This window comes from Acomys russatus, chromosome 2 (assembly GCF_903995435.1).
Source record: "Acomys russatus chromosome 2, mAcoRus1.1, whole genome shotgun sequence".
Lineage (NCBI taxonomy): Eukaryota > Metazoa > Chordata > Mammalia > Rodentia > Muridae > Acomys > Acomys russatus.
In genome coordinates this window covers 80,773,140-80,786,132 of record NC_067138.1, presented here as the reverse complement: position 1 = coordinate 80,786,132, position 12,993 = coordinate 80,773,140, and the positions used below count along the sequence as shown (strand labels likewise).

The following is a 12,993-nucleotide window of genomic DNA, read 5'->3' as shown; positions in this document are numbered from 1 at the left end:
ACATGACCTGTGCAGGTCTTCCTGCCTGGAGGTTAGTTTGATATATGAACTTAACAGGGTGTTTTTCTTTTCTGTGCTAATTTATAGCTCTTCTTGCTTGCAAAAAGTCTTTAGGCATGGGGTATTGACTGCTGATTTTCCCTCATAGGGGGGTTGCAAAGGGTCATGGGATCTTGACCCAAGTATTCAATCACTGCCCCTCTACCAGCTCTGTGTCATTTTAACCTAACTGTACATGGCCTTGCAGGCTTGGGCACTGGCTAGAGTACATATCAATTAAGAAGGACTAAGAGAGGGCTCCATTTGTGCATCTATAGGGAGGCCATCATCCACACGTGTAAGACTTTCCAGTGCAGCTACTTTGGGCTCACTCATGCTTCTGTCAGTATCCCCTGACCCATGCTCTGTAAGTAAGCACAAGAAACTCATTGGTTTTTCCAGGAGCAACTTTGGTGAAATTGAAGTTTATTTTGTAACTGTGACATTGGATGAGCGTAGACTTTGCCTAATTTCCCCTCCTCACACATGACACAAAATAGAAAAGAGTTAAATCTAGAAATAGACAAACAATACAGAATGTGGTCTAATTGTGTTATAGTAAAAAAGCTCTGTGGTTTAGGGATATTTTATTAAAGTAGTGGAAGATTGTATTTTTATCTAGAATAGTCATTATTTGTATCAGGAAGTAGACTACCCGATGTAAAAGAGTAACATGTGTGAAGTTTCTCATTTGAGGGCGTTTGTCATGATAAATTACTACACAGAATAAATTGACTGCACTTTGCGTACTTCTTCTGCCCATGCGAAGGGAGCATTCCATGTCTACTGGCAAGTGACAATGTTGTCAACCTGTCTCTTTGTGCTGTTGCTCATTGTGAACTCCTTGGTAAAGTTGTTTCCTCTTTTATCACAAGGCCATTCCATTCTTCATATGCTGATGAGGATTGTGATTCTTTGGCTCTCTGTGATCCTCTGCAGAAGATGAGTTATGAAGTTGACAGCCTGCCTGAGAGCTGCTTTGACAGTGGCTTGTCTACTCTGAGGGACTCCAATGAATGCGACTCTGAGGTGGACTACAAGCACCAGGGAGGATTTCAGAGTTTGCATGGAACACAGGAGAGCCTTCGGGGAGACGCATCGGACACAGATGTAAGCCAGAAGCCAGGATGCTTTGATGCCTTCCTTTGAGTAAAATCTTCCACCCTGGTTTATAGAAATCTGTGAAAACAACACATAATCTGTGGTGTTAAGGTCATAAATAGGAAGTTTATTCACTAGAATGGATGTTTTCCCCTATGACACTAAGGAAGAATTATCAAAGCTTTGTTTTGAAAAGGAGGTTTGTTTATTAATCAAACTGGGAGTAGACTTAGCAGATAGTTTTGTTTTTCTTTGGTCTGTATGTAAATATGTTAGAGATTTGGTTTTTAATTGTTGTTGTTGTTTTTTTGTTTTTTGTTTTTTTGTTTTTTTTTTTTTTTTGATAGGTTCCTGATATAAGGGATGAAGAAGAATTTGATTCTGAAAGTGTGGCTTCTGTCTTACACTGGAAACCACGAGGATCTGTTGGTGAGAGCAGCACTGTTAGTTCCTCCAGAAAGCCCATCTCAGCTCTTTCACCTCAAGTAGGTAGCTTACGACACTCTTCTCTTCATGGCCTATTACTAAGAGGAAAAAAATGAGCCCTGTCATCACTCACGTGGCTATTTCCCTCTAGATGGACATGGTGGATAACAACTCCAAACCCACATCTCAGAAGGCTTACAAGATTGTGCTTGCCGGGGATGCTGCAGTGGGAAAGTCCAGCTTCCTCATGAGACTCTGCAAGAATGAATTTCAGGGGAACACAAGTGCAACCCTAGGTATTGCTTTTATTTCCCTTGCTTACAGAGGAATTACCATCTCTAGGTTGATTTCTTTTCTTTCAGGAGTATGCACATAGATTCATAGAATTAAATATTTGTGTATGAATTCATGCATATAGAGACTGTATGTGCCTGTATGTGTGCCCCTGTATGTAGACTAATCCTTTACTTTGACTTAAATCTAATAAAGAAAAAACTGACAAACATGGGAAATCTCTATACACAGTTCAATCAAACAATTCCTGCTTAGACATAGTCCATTCTTTAATTCAGCCTATATTTCTCAAGCCTCGTATTGTAAGGCTGAGGGTACACAATGGAGAAAGCTGACTACTCTCAACTTTCAGGGAACTTTCACTCAGGGGAAATACGTTGACCAAAATGAATTTTTAAAATGAGGCACAGAAAGATGTGAATATTTCCACAGGTGGCTAGGGAGAAGTTTATCAGAAATGTCTTTCATTTTATTTTAAAAAATTTCCAAAGGCCATGGCAAATTTGAGATTAAAGTCCAATTTAAATCTGTGTTTGTGTTCCTTTCCACATGTTTACAAGAAAATGAGTTTAAGTAGCATTAATTTTCTCTTCTTTATTTTTTCCATTTCTTTTTTTTTCTTTTTTCTTCACTCTTTTCTTTCTGAGTCTTTTTAAAAACAGCATCTTAAAAGTAAATTTTGTACACAATATCTGTTGGTCATGTTTTTGCTCAACTCCTCCCAGATAATCTCATATTCCTCCCACCAATTTCATGTTCATTCTCATTCTTTTAAAAACAAAATCCACATAAAAACAAAAATAAAAACCAAACCAAACAAAAAAACAATTAAGATAAAAAACCCAAACCAAACCAAAACAACACCCGCCTCACACCATGGAGTTCCGTTATGTTGAGTAACTGCTCCTGGGCAGGAAGCCTGCCTTGGAGTGTTGTTCATATACCTGGTAACACTCCATTGTGCATAACTGATTTTCCCTTCTTCAATAGTTACCAGTTGTGAATAACTTCATTGTTAGGGGTAGGAGCCCATGTCCAATTCTTGTCTTAGTTCTGGGTACCCCCATCTGGCTTGAAACTCTGCAGGTCCCATGCATCCAAATATAGTCTCTGTTTATTCATACGTTCATCAGTCCTCTTGTCTCTGGAAGAGAGTGTTTGGTTGGAGTCATCCATCCAATCTGTCTCTTTGAGTCATTTAGCTTCCTCTTCCACAGATCACTGAGCCTTGACCTCTTTAAGAACTGAGTGCTGCAAAGTCCCTCACTCTCTGTACCTTGTCCAATTGTCAGTCTCTGTGTTAATTCCCATGTCCTGTCAGAAGAGCCTGCACTTATCTGTTGGTTTACCCATATATACATGTGTGACCTAATTTATTTGAAGCTCAGTCTTTGAAAGACAAGTGTGTTTCTTTCTACTTTTGCTTTTGTCTTTAGCTTTTCTGTTATTTAAGTTGCAACTTACAGAATCACCTGTGGTATTTCTGTTTCAGGAGTTGATTTCCAAATGAAAACTCTGATTGTAGATGGAGAACAAACAATTCTGCAACTCTGGGATACAGCTGGACAAGAGAGGCAAGTGCTTTTTGTAGTGTTTTGAATGAGAGACTATAAAGTCATGCTATTTTTATTCACAATATATTACCGTGCTTTAAGATATTGCACTTATAATTGTAAGGTATATGTAGTATCAATAAAGTTCATTTTTCAACAACTTCCATATGTACGTCTCATTTGTATGAGAAGTTTCCTTGAGCTTCCATTAACCTGATTATTGATTGGGACATCATATTTTCTGTGGAGAATATACATCATTTTTGAACACAGTGTCACTTCTAGGGGCATTTAATTTGGAAGCAGTAAAAGATGGTTGAAGATACCCTGTCAACTATCCTTGACTGAATGGAAATAACACCAGATAAGTGGCAGACATACTTCTGGTGATTCCATATCTTACAGTCAAAATTTACTCAACTGTGCAGTGAGTTTGAGGTGCCTCCCTCTGTACCATGGTCTATTTGTTGCTCTAGGATTCAGTGATGAACATAATTACTGCTATTAGTCACTGCAAATTTCACCTCACTGCTTTTTCCTTCTTTGGCCTCTTGGATATGGCTATAAGCAAGATACAGCGTATATCCAGGTGCCTCTGTATCTGGCCCTTAATAAAGTATCTCCTTTCATGTAAAAAACAAAACAAAGCCCACTCCTGCCCTTTCAGAATACAATTTTCCAGCATACTGGAAGTTTGATCACTTGTGTTCTGGACATGTGAAGGACATAGTTCTGTATCAGATGTCTTCTTCAGTCACTTTCTGGCTCCCTTCTGGGACAGGCTTCCTTGGTTTTACACCTGTCCCATAGCTGTCTTTGGGGTAGAATTTTGTTGTCATTATGCTCTTACCATTGCTGTAGCTACAGTTTGGCGTTAGGAGACATTCTTGATATTGTCTGGTGAAGAAAAGGATGGGTTTCCTCAGTGGTCTTAAGAAAGTTTATCGGTAATACTTGCTAATATGGCTTTTCTTTGTTGGAATTGGTTATAGACAGTAAAACTAAACGGCATAGTAGAGATAAAGTGCAGAGCAATAGCTAGGTGAAAGGATGGTGATGAAATTTTGTTTTGTCTTTTCCAGATTCAGAAGTATCGCCAAGTCTTACTTCAGAAAAGCAGATGGTGTCTTACTGCTGTATGATGTCACTTGTGAGAAAAGCTTTCTTAATGTCCGAGAATGGGTGGATATGGTTGAGGTAAGGATTATAATGAAGAAATAGAAAATTATGCGAGGCAGTCATGGATTGTTAGGAAATGCCATTGCTTTCTGCTGGAGTGAATATGATTAGAAGCTATTGATCCCTGCTTTCAGGAAGACTGACAGTATCCAGTGGCATTTGCAATCTTATCTCTTCCCAGGGTTTTTTTCTAAAGTTGAAGATACTTCTGCAAGTAGCTTCTGGAAGCAACATCTGAGCTCTTTGCTAAATAAGATATAGAAACCCTATGTAATGACTGGAAACACAAGTAGCTAAAAAAGCAAATTTTAGAAACATGAAAGTAGTGGGATTGGATGTACAATGTGTTAGGAAATTTAGAAACGGCTGGGACATGACTGTGATGTTAGCATGGGCTAAGAGCGAAAGTGATGCTTATTCTGGTTATGATGTGTGATCTTCAGACATCACAAGATGCCTTGGAAATATGAACTGGCATTTTTAACATGTGGGGTGGGTAACATCTGTGTCAAGATGGCTATGTGTTCATTTAAGGACCTTCTGTATCCTTTGGTTTCACTGTCAGAATTTTTTAAAAGTCGGAAGCATACTGCCAGTTCTTACTAACAAGCATAAAAACAACAGGGTTGAAAATATAAGCTAGTGGTAAATACAACTTCCCAAGTAAGTATATCATCTGTATTTTAAAGATATTAACTTACAGTCATGACTGAAGACAAGTACTGTCAGATCAAGTGTGCCTGTGCATTAATGTTCTCTTCCTGACTATAGAATTAATAGGAAAGATGCTGTGTGGTTGGAATAGTTTTTTGACGATGAAACAAAAATGTGTTCTTTGTTTTACAAAAGCACTATAGCTTAAAGTCATTATAAATTCAATTAAAGTTATTCACATTTCTGTAATGCTTTACATTTATTTCTCTCATATCTGAAAAAGTAAGACAGATTTTACATATCTTGAGAACCCTGAGACATAGACGGTATAAGCTTGTGTATGTAGAGATGGAATGGAGCTCATAACCTCTTCACCCAACATTGTCCATTTCTTTGGTACTAATGAACAGTAGTTGCCTTGATGAAATTAAAGGAAGCCTAGGGAGTGCTTGGCCCTATAAGATAGTCTCTACTACTGAGTAAAACTCAGTGGACTAGAACACTGCCTCCTGTGCCAAACATCTTATCATTAATATTTTGGACTTATTCTCCATTTTTAGCCTTCATAGATGCTGAAGAAAATTGCAATTCAAAAAGCAGGGTCAGCCAGTAAGGAAAACATCCTTAACATTAAGTGAGGCGCTCTATGTGCATATTACAAAAGAACTTTTCAGCCATCCATGTTACTTCCTCATATAGAGTCAGAAAAGGGAGAAAAGAAGATGAATTCTTAGAGTTCTTATGAGAGAGAAAGTAGAGATCATGTTGCATTTGGATTTCACTGCAGAGAAAGAATGGCCAGAAGAAGACTTGCCATGGCTCTTTCTAAGGTGAGGCATTGAACATACAAGGGCTCCTATTAATTACGTATAAAGAATGGAGCCATTCCTAATGGAAGACATGGAGAAGACAGAAGGCTGAAGGAAAGAATAGCAAAGAAATGGCCTGACAGGAAGTGACAGATATTACAGAAGAGTAAAGAGGGTGCTGCCTGTGATGAGGCAGCAGGACCAAGGGGCCCTCACGTTGAAAGCAGTGTTTAAGTCAGTACTTGAAGGAGTGCTACATTCTGTTTATAAGACCTTAGGAACTCATTCAGACAATCAGCTCCTTGGCTACTGTGATTAATTATTTCTTTGTCATCATGAAAGAACATAGTTCCTGAGCATCTGAATGTATGGAAGAACAAGTATGCAGGAGGATCATGAGTTCCTTGTTCCCCTTTGCATTAAGTACAACTATATGCCTAAGTCAAACTCATAAAGTCAAATAAAGTGTCATGTTTGGACTCAGGCCTTGATCTTCTATGAGGAAAATACCAACCTAATTGAGCATGCTATTTAAGTACTTCAATTTAATTCTCATGTGCTTGTGGGGAGACTGCTTTTTATCCTAGCTAGTAAATAGAAACTTGTGTTTCTGTTATGTTATATGCACCTCATGTTTTATTTACATTATGGCATGACAAGGTGAAATATGCCCTATGAGACCATCACCTCCAGACATGGGCCTCTGGCTCTCCACTAAGGGTTCTGATATCATGTGGACATCTGCATATACTGATTGGGTGTTTTTTAAATTTATGACTTAAGAAGATTAATATTTGAGACTTGACTATTTTGCTTTATTGACCATTGCTTTAAGAAGCCACTGTCATCCATCATTCTGTAGACATTCCACCTGAAAGGAATTCTGCGGTCATGACACTGAGTTATATAGTGATTATAATACACTTTGTAGCAGTTGGCTAGTCTCATGATCTTTACCTTTTCTATTATCTAAGAATGGAACATTGCCTAAGTGGGGCAGTATAGTCACTTTGGGCACAAACATTCAGCTTCACAGTTCTTACTTCATCTCTCTGAATTTTAGACTTCTCACTTCTAAATGAGGAAGAAGGGTGATTTTGTTCAAGGCATGTTGAGTTTTAAAAATTATGATCTTAATTTTGATTAGCACTAAGACATAGACAATGATAATAGCTATGAGCATTGTTCTGCAACTGTAAATTATTAAGAATACTAAATTGGGCACATTGAGACAACTGGAAAATGGCAGCAGCTTGTACCATTGTCACAGAACCATAATTGGTTCAATGTTTGATGTATGTCCATTTTTTTCCTTCCTGGTAGGATGGAACCCACCGAACTGTTCCTATCATGTTGGTAGGAAACAAGGCTGATCTCCGTGACGTTGCTACTGCAGAGAAACAAACATGTATATCAGCATATATTGGAGAAAAACTGGCCATGGTAAGCATGGGGGTTGTCCAAAAGGAGGCAATATTCTCAGAATCAGAGGCCAAAGGCTTAAGCCTTTGACAAACCTATACTCTAACTGATAGCGCATTTGACCTTCCTACAAATCAATTTCCCTAAGTCTGCTTAACCTTAAGGCGGCATTCATGTGAAGGTCAGATGACCCCATCAGTGTTTTCCTAGTATTTGGCATTGGTGAAGATCAGGCAAAGTGTTCCCCACTTTTCTTGATAGATGCTCCCGACTGTGAGAATCTTTGCCTAGATAAGGAATCCTGTAAAGTTATTTTTAAAAGATCTGATTGTCCCCAAAGAGTTGTCATTCAAATGATAGAAGTATAGCAGTATCTTGGCTGATGGAAAGGAATTCAAAGAATTGGTTTTTTTTTTTTCTCTAAGAATTTGTGCTTAGTAGGAATTATCTGAAATTGCAAATATGCATTTGTGCAGCGAATGAAGTACACTCCTACTCTGAATACTAATGTGTGCATTGTTATCTTGTCATTGTGATCATTGCTGAAGATGATTTGTGCTCTTGACTCTTCTAAGTCATACTAGGAAGCCATGCAACAGAATCAAACAAGGTGGTCTGGTGAAAATGTGATTTCATGATGATATTCACTTCTGTCATCATCAAAACAAAGAGCTCATGGGGCAAATAATCATGAGAAGGTAAAGAATTGCGTATTAGATAATAGGACCTGAAAGCTAAATGTGACAAACATCAAAACTAAACACCAAAAATCAATACTATCTGGGAAACACTTCACAACACAGGTTAAAAAAAAAAAAAACTGAAGAGAGTCATTTAAAGGTTAGAAGCAGAGGAGCAATATAAGCAAGTGTGCCCGGACAGCCACTGGGAGTCATCTACAGACTGGAACATTTCATCTCCAACAGTGGAGCCCTGTACTCTGATGGGATTAAAGGTGTGTGCCACCACACCTAGCTCAAATAAATGTTTTTTAATTTAATAACATACATTTCATAAAATCTAATCAAAGCCTTTACTGAATCATGTATGCTTCTTTCCTACAGACCTATGGGGCATTATTCTGTGAAACAAGTGCCAAAGACGGTTCCAATGTGGTGGAAGCTGTTCTCCACCTTGCCCGGTAAAGTTTGCTTTGTGTTCAGTAAATCAAATCAAATTTTCACTTATCTAATGAATATATTACATTCATTATAGCTTTCAGTTAACAGATCTGTTGCAGAACATAGTTCTGTCAGTCTTGGTAAGAAAAACAGTACATGTGTCTATTATAAAATCTATTACTTCTGCTTGTGCATTATAAACATTGACTAAATATATTTTCTACCAAACAAAAGAGATGTAGCTCCAGTATTTTGAACTTTTTGTAAAACATCACTAAGAAAGGTAATAATTGGAGCTGGAGAGATGGCTCATTGGTTAGGAGCACTGGCTGCTCTTCCAGAGATCCTGAGTTCAATTTCCAGCAAGCATATGGTGGCTCACAACCATCTGTAATGGAGTCTGATGCCTTCTAATACCTTTCAGGTGCATATATAGACAGAGCATTCAATTAATCAATCAACAGATAAATAAATATTTTTTAAAAAGAAAGGTAACAATAGATATATAGAGTCATCTCCTAAAACTAAAATGTAAGCTCAATAGGCTGTTATACTTTGCTGATCTCATAGTGTACAGAAAATCAAAACCACAAATTGCATATCACAATACTTGGTGGAATCACTGTCTGAATTTCTCACTAGGTAATTATCATAAGAAGGCAGTGGTATGGAGACTATATAGTGTTTTGGCATGTAGATTAGAATAAAATTCATATTAGAAGACTTGTATAAACATATTTATGTCAATTCTTCAAGTATTTCTAGACATGACAGTATTAGCTTCCTGATTTATAGTTCTTGTTTGGTGTGTGTCCTTGTTAGTTTTTTGTCAACTTGATGCAATGTATTGTCATTTGAGAAGAGGGTACCTTAATTGAGACAATCACCAGATTGATCTGTGGGCAAACCTGGGCTGCATTTTCACTATTAATGACTGTGTGCTATCACTTCTGCATATTTGGTCCTGGGTTATATAAGAAAGCAGGCCGAGCAAACTATGAGGAGAAAACCAATGAGCAATACTCCTCCATTGCATCTGCTTCAGTATCTACTTCCAAGTCAATGTCCTGACTCATGTTGGACTGCGGTGCAGAACTGTAAAGTAAACTACATTATTTTCTAGCCCCATTCCTTTTGGTCATTGTGTTTTATCACAGTGATAGAAACCCTAACTAAGATGGAAATATGTATCAAAGACTGTTGCTGGGAAAGACCTGACCATATTATTTTGTGGAGAATTGTGAAGGAATAGAAAACCCTTTGATCTTTAAAACGTAATGGCTTTTTCTGTGGGAGCTGAGAAGAAAAGGTAGAGAGTAATGCAGATGATAGCCACTTGGCTTGAGAAATTATAGAGGGAAGTTTGAGAGTTCTTCCAAGACACTATAACTACTGTTTATGTGATATTTTGAAGGGAAAATATGTAATCCTATTCAGCCTTGGCTGTAATAAAGAAGAGAACAGAAGCACTAAAATAAAACCTTTGCCTTTCTGGCACTGTTAACACTGGCCAGCTGGAGCTGATTTACTAGTGGTGACTAATAAAAGACTAATGTTAAGGTGAAATCTCTGAGTAATTCCTCAGGGTCAGCATATAGAAGCTCTGGTTCATAGGCAGGGGAGGCTGTATCTCACGCTGGCAGCCAAATTTGGTAACCACTCAGGTAGTAAAGGTTATTAAGGCATGAAAGGTTCATGGAGAACAACTGAGACTTGATATCATGAGAGGCCAAGTGAGGCTATTTGTGAATATACAGCCTCAGTTGCGGTAGAAACTCCAAAAATGAAGGGGTCCTGGAGTTGAGGCTTAGTACCATGTGGCAGCGTCAGAGTCCCTGAAGTAAGCCCAGGAGTGTCTGTTGGTTAAAATGCAGCCCAGTTACTGCAGTGTTCTGAAGATGCCAGCACCCTGAGGTGACCACCAAAGGCAGAAGCAGCTTCAGCAGGTATCTTCCCTCAGTCTATGAGCCACATTGTGCATCTGCCCTCCATAGCACAGGATTCCACACTTAAGAGACTTTGGAATTGTAGAAAGACCAGATATTTCTGAGAAACTTTGAATGTTGAGATATATGTTAGAGGCTAAACTTTAACATTTAAAGACTGGAATTTTAAAAGTTGCAATGTTTCATATTGTGTTAGTAATATGGAGATCTTGAGGATAAACAAGAAAGCAAAGATTTTGATTTAACCAGTGTGTTTTAAGTTGACAATGGGTCAGTTTTCCTCATTAGTTTCTTTCTTTTTTTTTTGTCAACTTGACACACAGTAGAGTTAAAGAAAATACCTCCATAGACTGCCAGGTAAGCAAGCTTGAGGAACATATCCTTAGTTACTGATGGAAGTGTGAGGGCACAGCCCACTGTGCATGGTCCCACTCCTGAGCAAGTGGTCCTGGGGTGGATAAGTAAGCAGACTGAGAAAACCATGAGAGCAAGCCAGTAAGCAGTGTTTTCCCATAGTTACTGCTTCAGTTCTTGTCTGCCTGTTCCTCTCCTTATTTCTGTGGATGGTGGACTATGGTGGTGTGGAATTTTAAATAAATTCTTTCCTACCCAAGTTACTCTTGGTCATTGTGTCTTGTAACAATAATAGAAACCTTAACTAAGACAGTCTGCCAATGATGGAAGCATGATTTCTTGCTATAATAAAGGAATATTGTACTTACCTTATTTCTACCATTCCTTATCCCTGCTTCAACGCCTCTCATGTCCTCCTGACTCCTCGGCAAATCCATGACTTCTTTTGTTGTATTTTACATGTACACATGTGTGTACAAACACACACAAACACGTGCGTGTGCACACTCACACACACGCACCTGTACTGAGCCTTTTCAGGGCTACTTATCTGTACATATACTTAGGATTGACCACTTGGAATTGGATAACCTGTCAGGGAGTTCATCCTCCATTGAGAAGAATAGCCACAGTAAACTAGTGGCAGCTGAGAGAAGGGAAACCTCAATTCTGTTAAGAGGTTGTCATAGTTAATTTTTTATTGCTGTGATAAAACACCATAATAAGGGCAACTCATAGAAGGAAGGGTTTTGGGGGGCTTCTGGTTCCAGCTGGTTTAGAGCCCATTATCATCATCATCCCAGCTAGGATGTGTGGCAGCAGTTAGGCATGGATTGTGACTGGAGATGGAAACAGAACTGAGGGCTCCCATGTCAAATCTTAAACAGGAAGCAGAGAGCAAATATGAAATGGCACCCAGTTTTCCTGCTCTGAGTGACATTCTCCATCAAGGTCACACCTCTGAAACCTACCTAAATAGCACTACCAACTGGGGATCAACATTCAAATGCTTGAGACTATGGTGGACACTTAATTAAAATGCCACAGAAGTTCTTCTAGTGTCTAGCATCCCCTAGAAGCACCTTGGTTCCTACAAGACATTGTATATGTGTATTATGTACACACTTGTGACCAGGTAATTGTTTATCTATATATCTATCTCTGCCTCAGAGCTTTGTAATGGACAGCCTGCAATTTAGGCATAGATGGGACACTTATTTAATAATACAATGACCAATACTTTGCATTTCAAACGGTGGTAATTTTTTTATTGTTCTCATAGTTAATTTCCACAGGTTAGTAAACAAGTAGCTTACTTTTCTGGTAATCCTTTTCTTGAATCTCCTAGGGAAGTGAAAAAAAGGACAGAGGACGATGACAGCAGATCCATCACTAGTCTAGTTGGGTCCACTTCTAGAAAGTCACTGCAAATGAAGAGCTGTTGCAATGGCTAAATCCCAGCTGTCCTCAGTTCCTAAAGTTCTGGTTTCAAGATTACTGACTGTGGGACACTGGTACATGGAGTGGTACGTCATAAGACACCGAGCTATGAAGAATCACAGCCTGGCTAACTGCGCTCCTCTTGACTGTTCTCAGGGCTCTCAGGATCCCTTTACTCTCTCAGTGAGCTATTTGGGAGGCCTGGCTCTGTAGATCACTAAGAGAAAATGTATTAATGTTTTTAATATGACATAGTAAAACAAAATAACACTTTCAGATCAAAGCTATTGAGAAGCCACTTATAAACCACTTTCCTTCATAAGAAAACCTGTAGTTTGTAGTTAACCTGTGACAGTGTTTACTTAAAAATTTGGACAAAAGATCACGTCCTCTTGGTGGGGAGGCCAGGCAGCACACAGAGGAAGGGGAAACATGCTATCTGGGTGAGACCTGAGAGACTGTGGTCATATAGTTGGGAAGGAGGTCCCCTTCTGTCAGATATCTAGGGGAAAGGAATAGGGCAGAAGAGGGAGGGTGGGTAGAAATGGGAAGATGCAAGCCTAATAACAGTCTTCTTGCTGCTTTACACAATCTTATGTGACATTTGATTATTTAATAATAGGTATGATTTAAATAAATACAAACTGTCTTCCTT

General features: G+C 38.7%; 1 protein-coding gene across 2 annotated transcripts in view; it reads left to right on the top strand.

Annotated features, from left to right (window-relative positions):
- The window catches only part of Rasef (RAS and EF-hand domain containing), a 53,587-nt gene extending 41,090 nt beyond the window's left edge, over positions 1-12,497 (top strand). For both annotated transcript variants that reach the window (XM_051163393.1, XM_051163401.1), the window contains 8 exons: positions 915-1,149; positions 1,488-1,625; positions 1,718-1,862; positions 3,353-3,434; positions 4,496-4,610; positions 7,379-7,498; positions 8,542-8,618; positions 12,247-12,497. In XM_051163393.1, the coding sequence (XP_051019350.1) occupies positions 915-1,149; positions 1,488-1,625; positions 1,718-1,862; positions 3,353-3,434; positions 4,496-4,610; positions 7,379-7,498; positions 8,542-8,618; positions 12,247-12,352 (1,018 nt within the window). In that variant the 3' untranslated portion in view covers positions 12,353-12,497. The remainder of the gene's footprint in view (positions 1-914; positions 1,150-1,487; positions 1,626-1,717; positions 1,863-3,352; positions 3,435-4,495; positions 4,611-7,378; positions 7,499-8,541; positions 8,619-12,246) is intronic.
- The last annotated feature ends 496 nt before the right edge of the window (positions 12,498-12,993 follow it).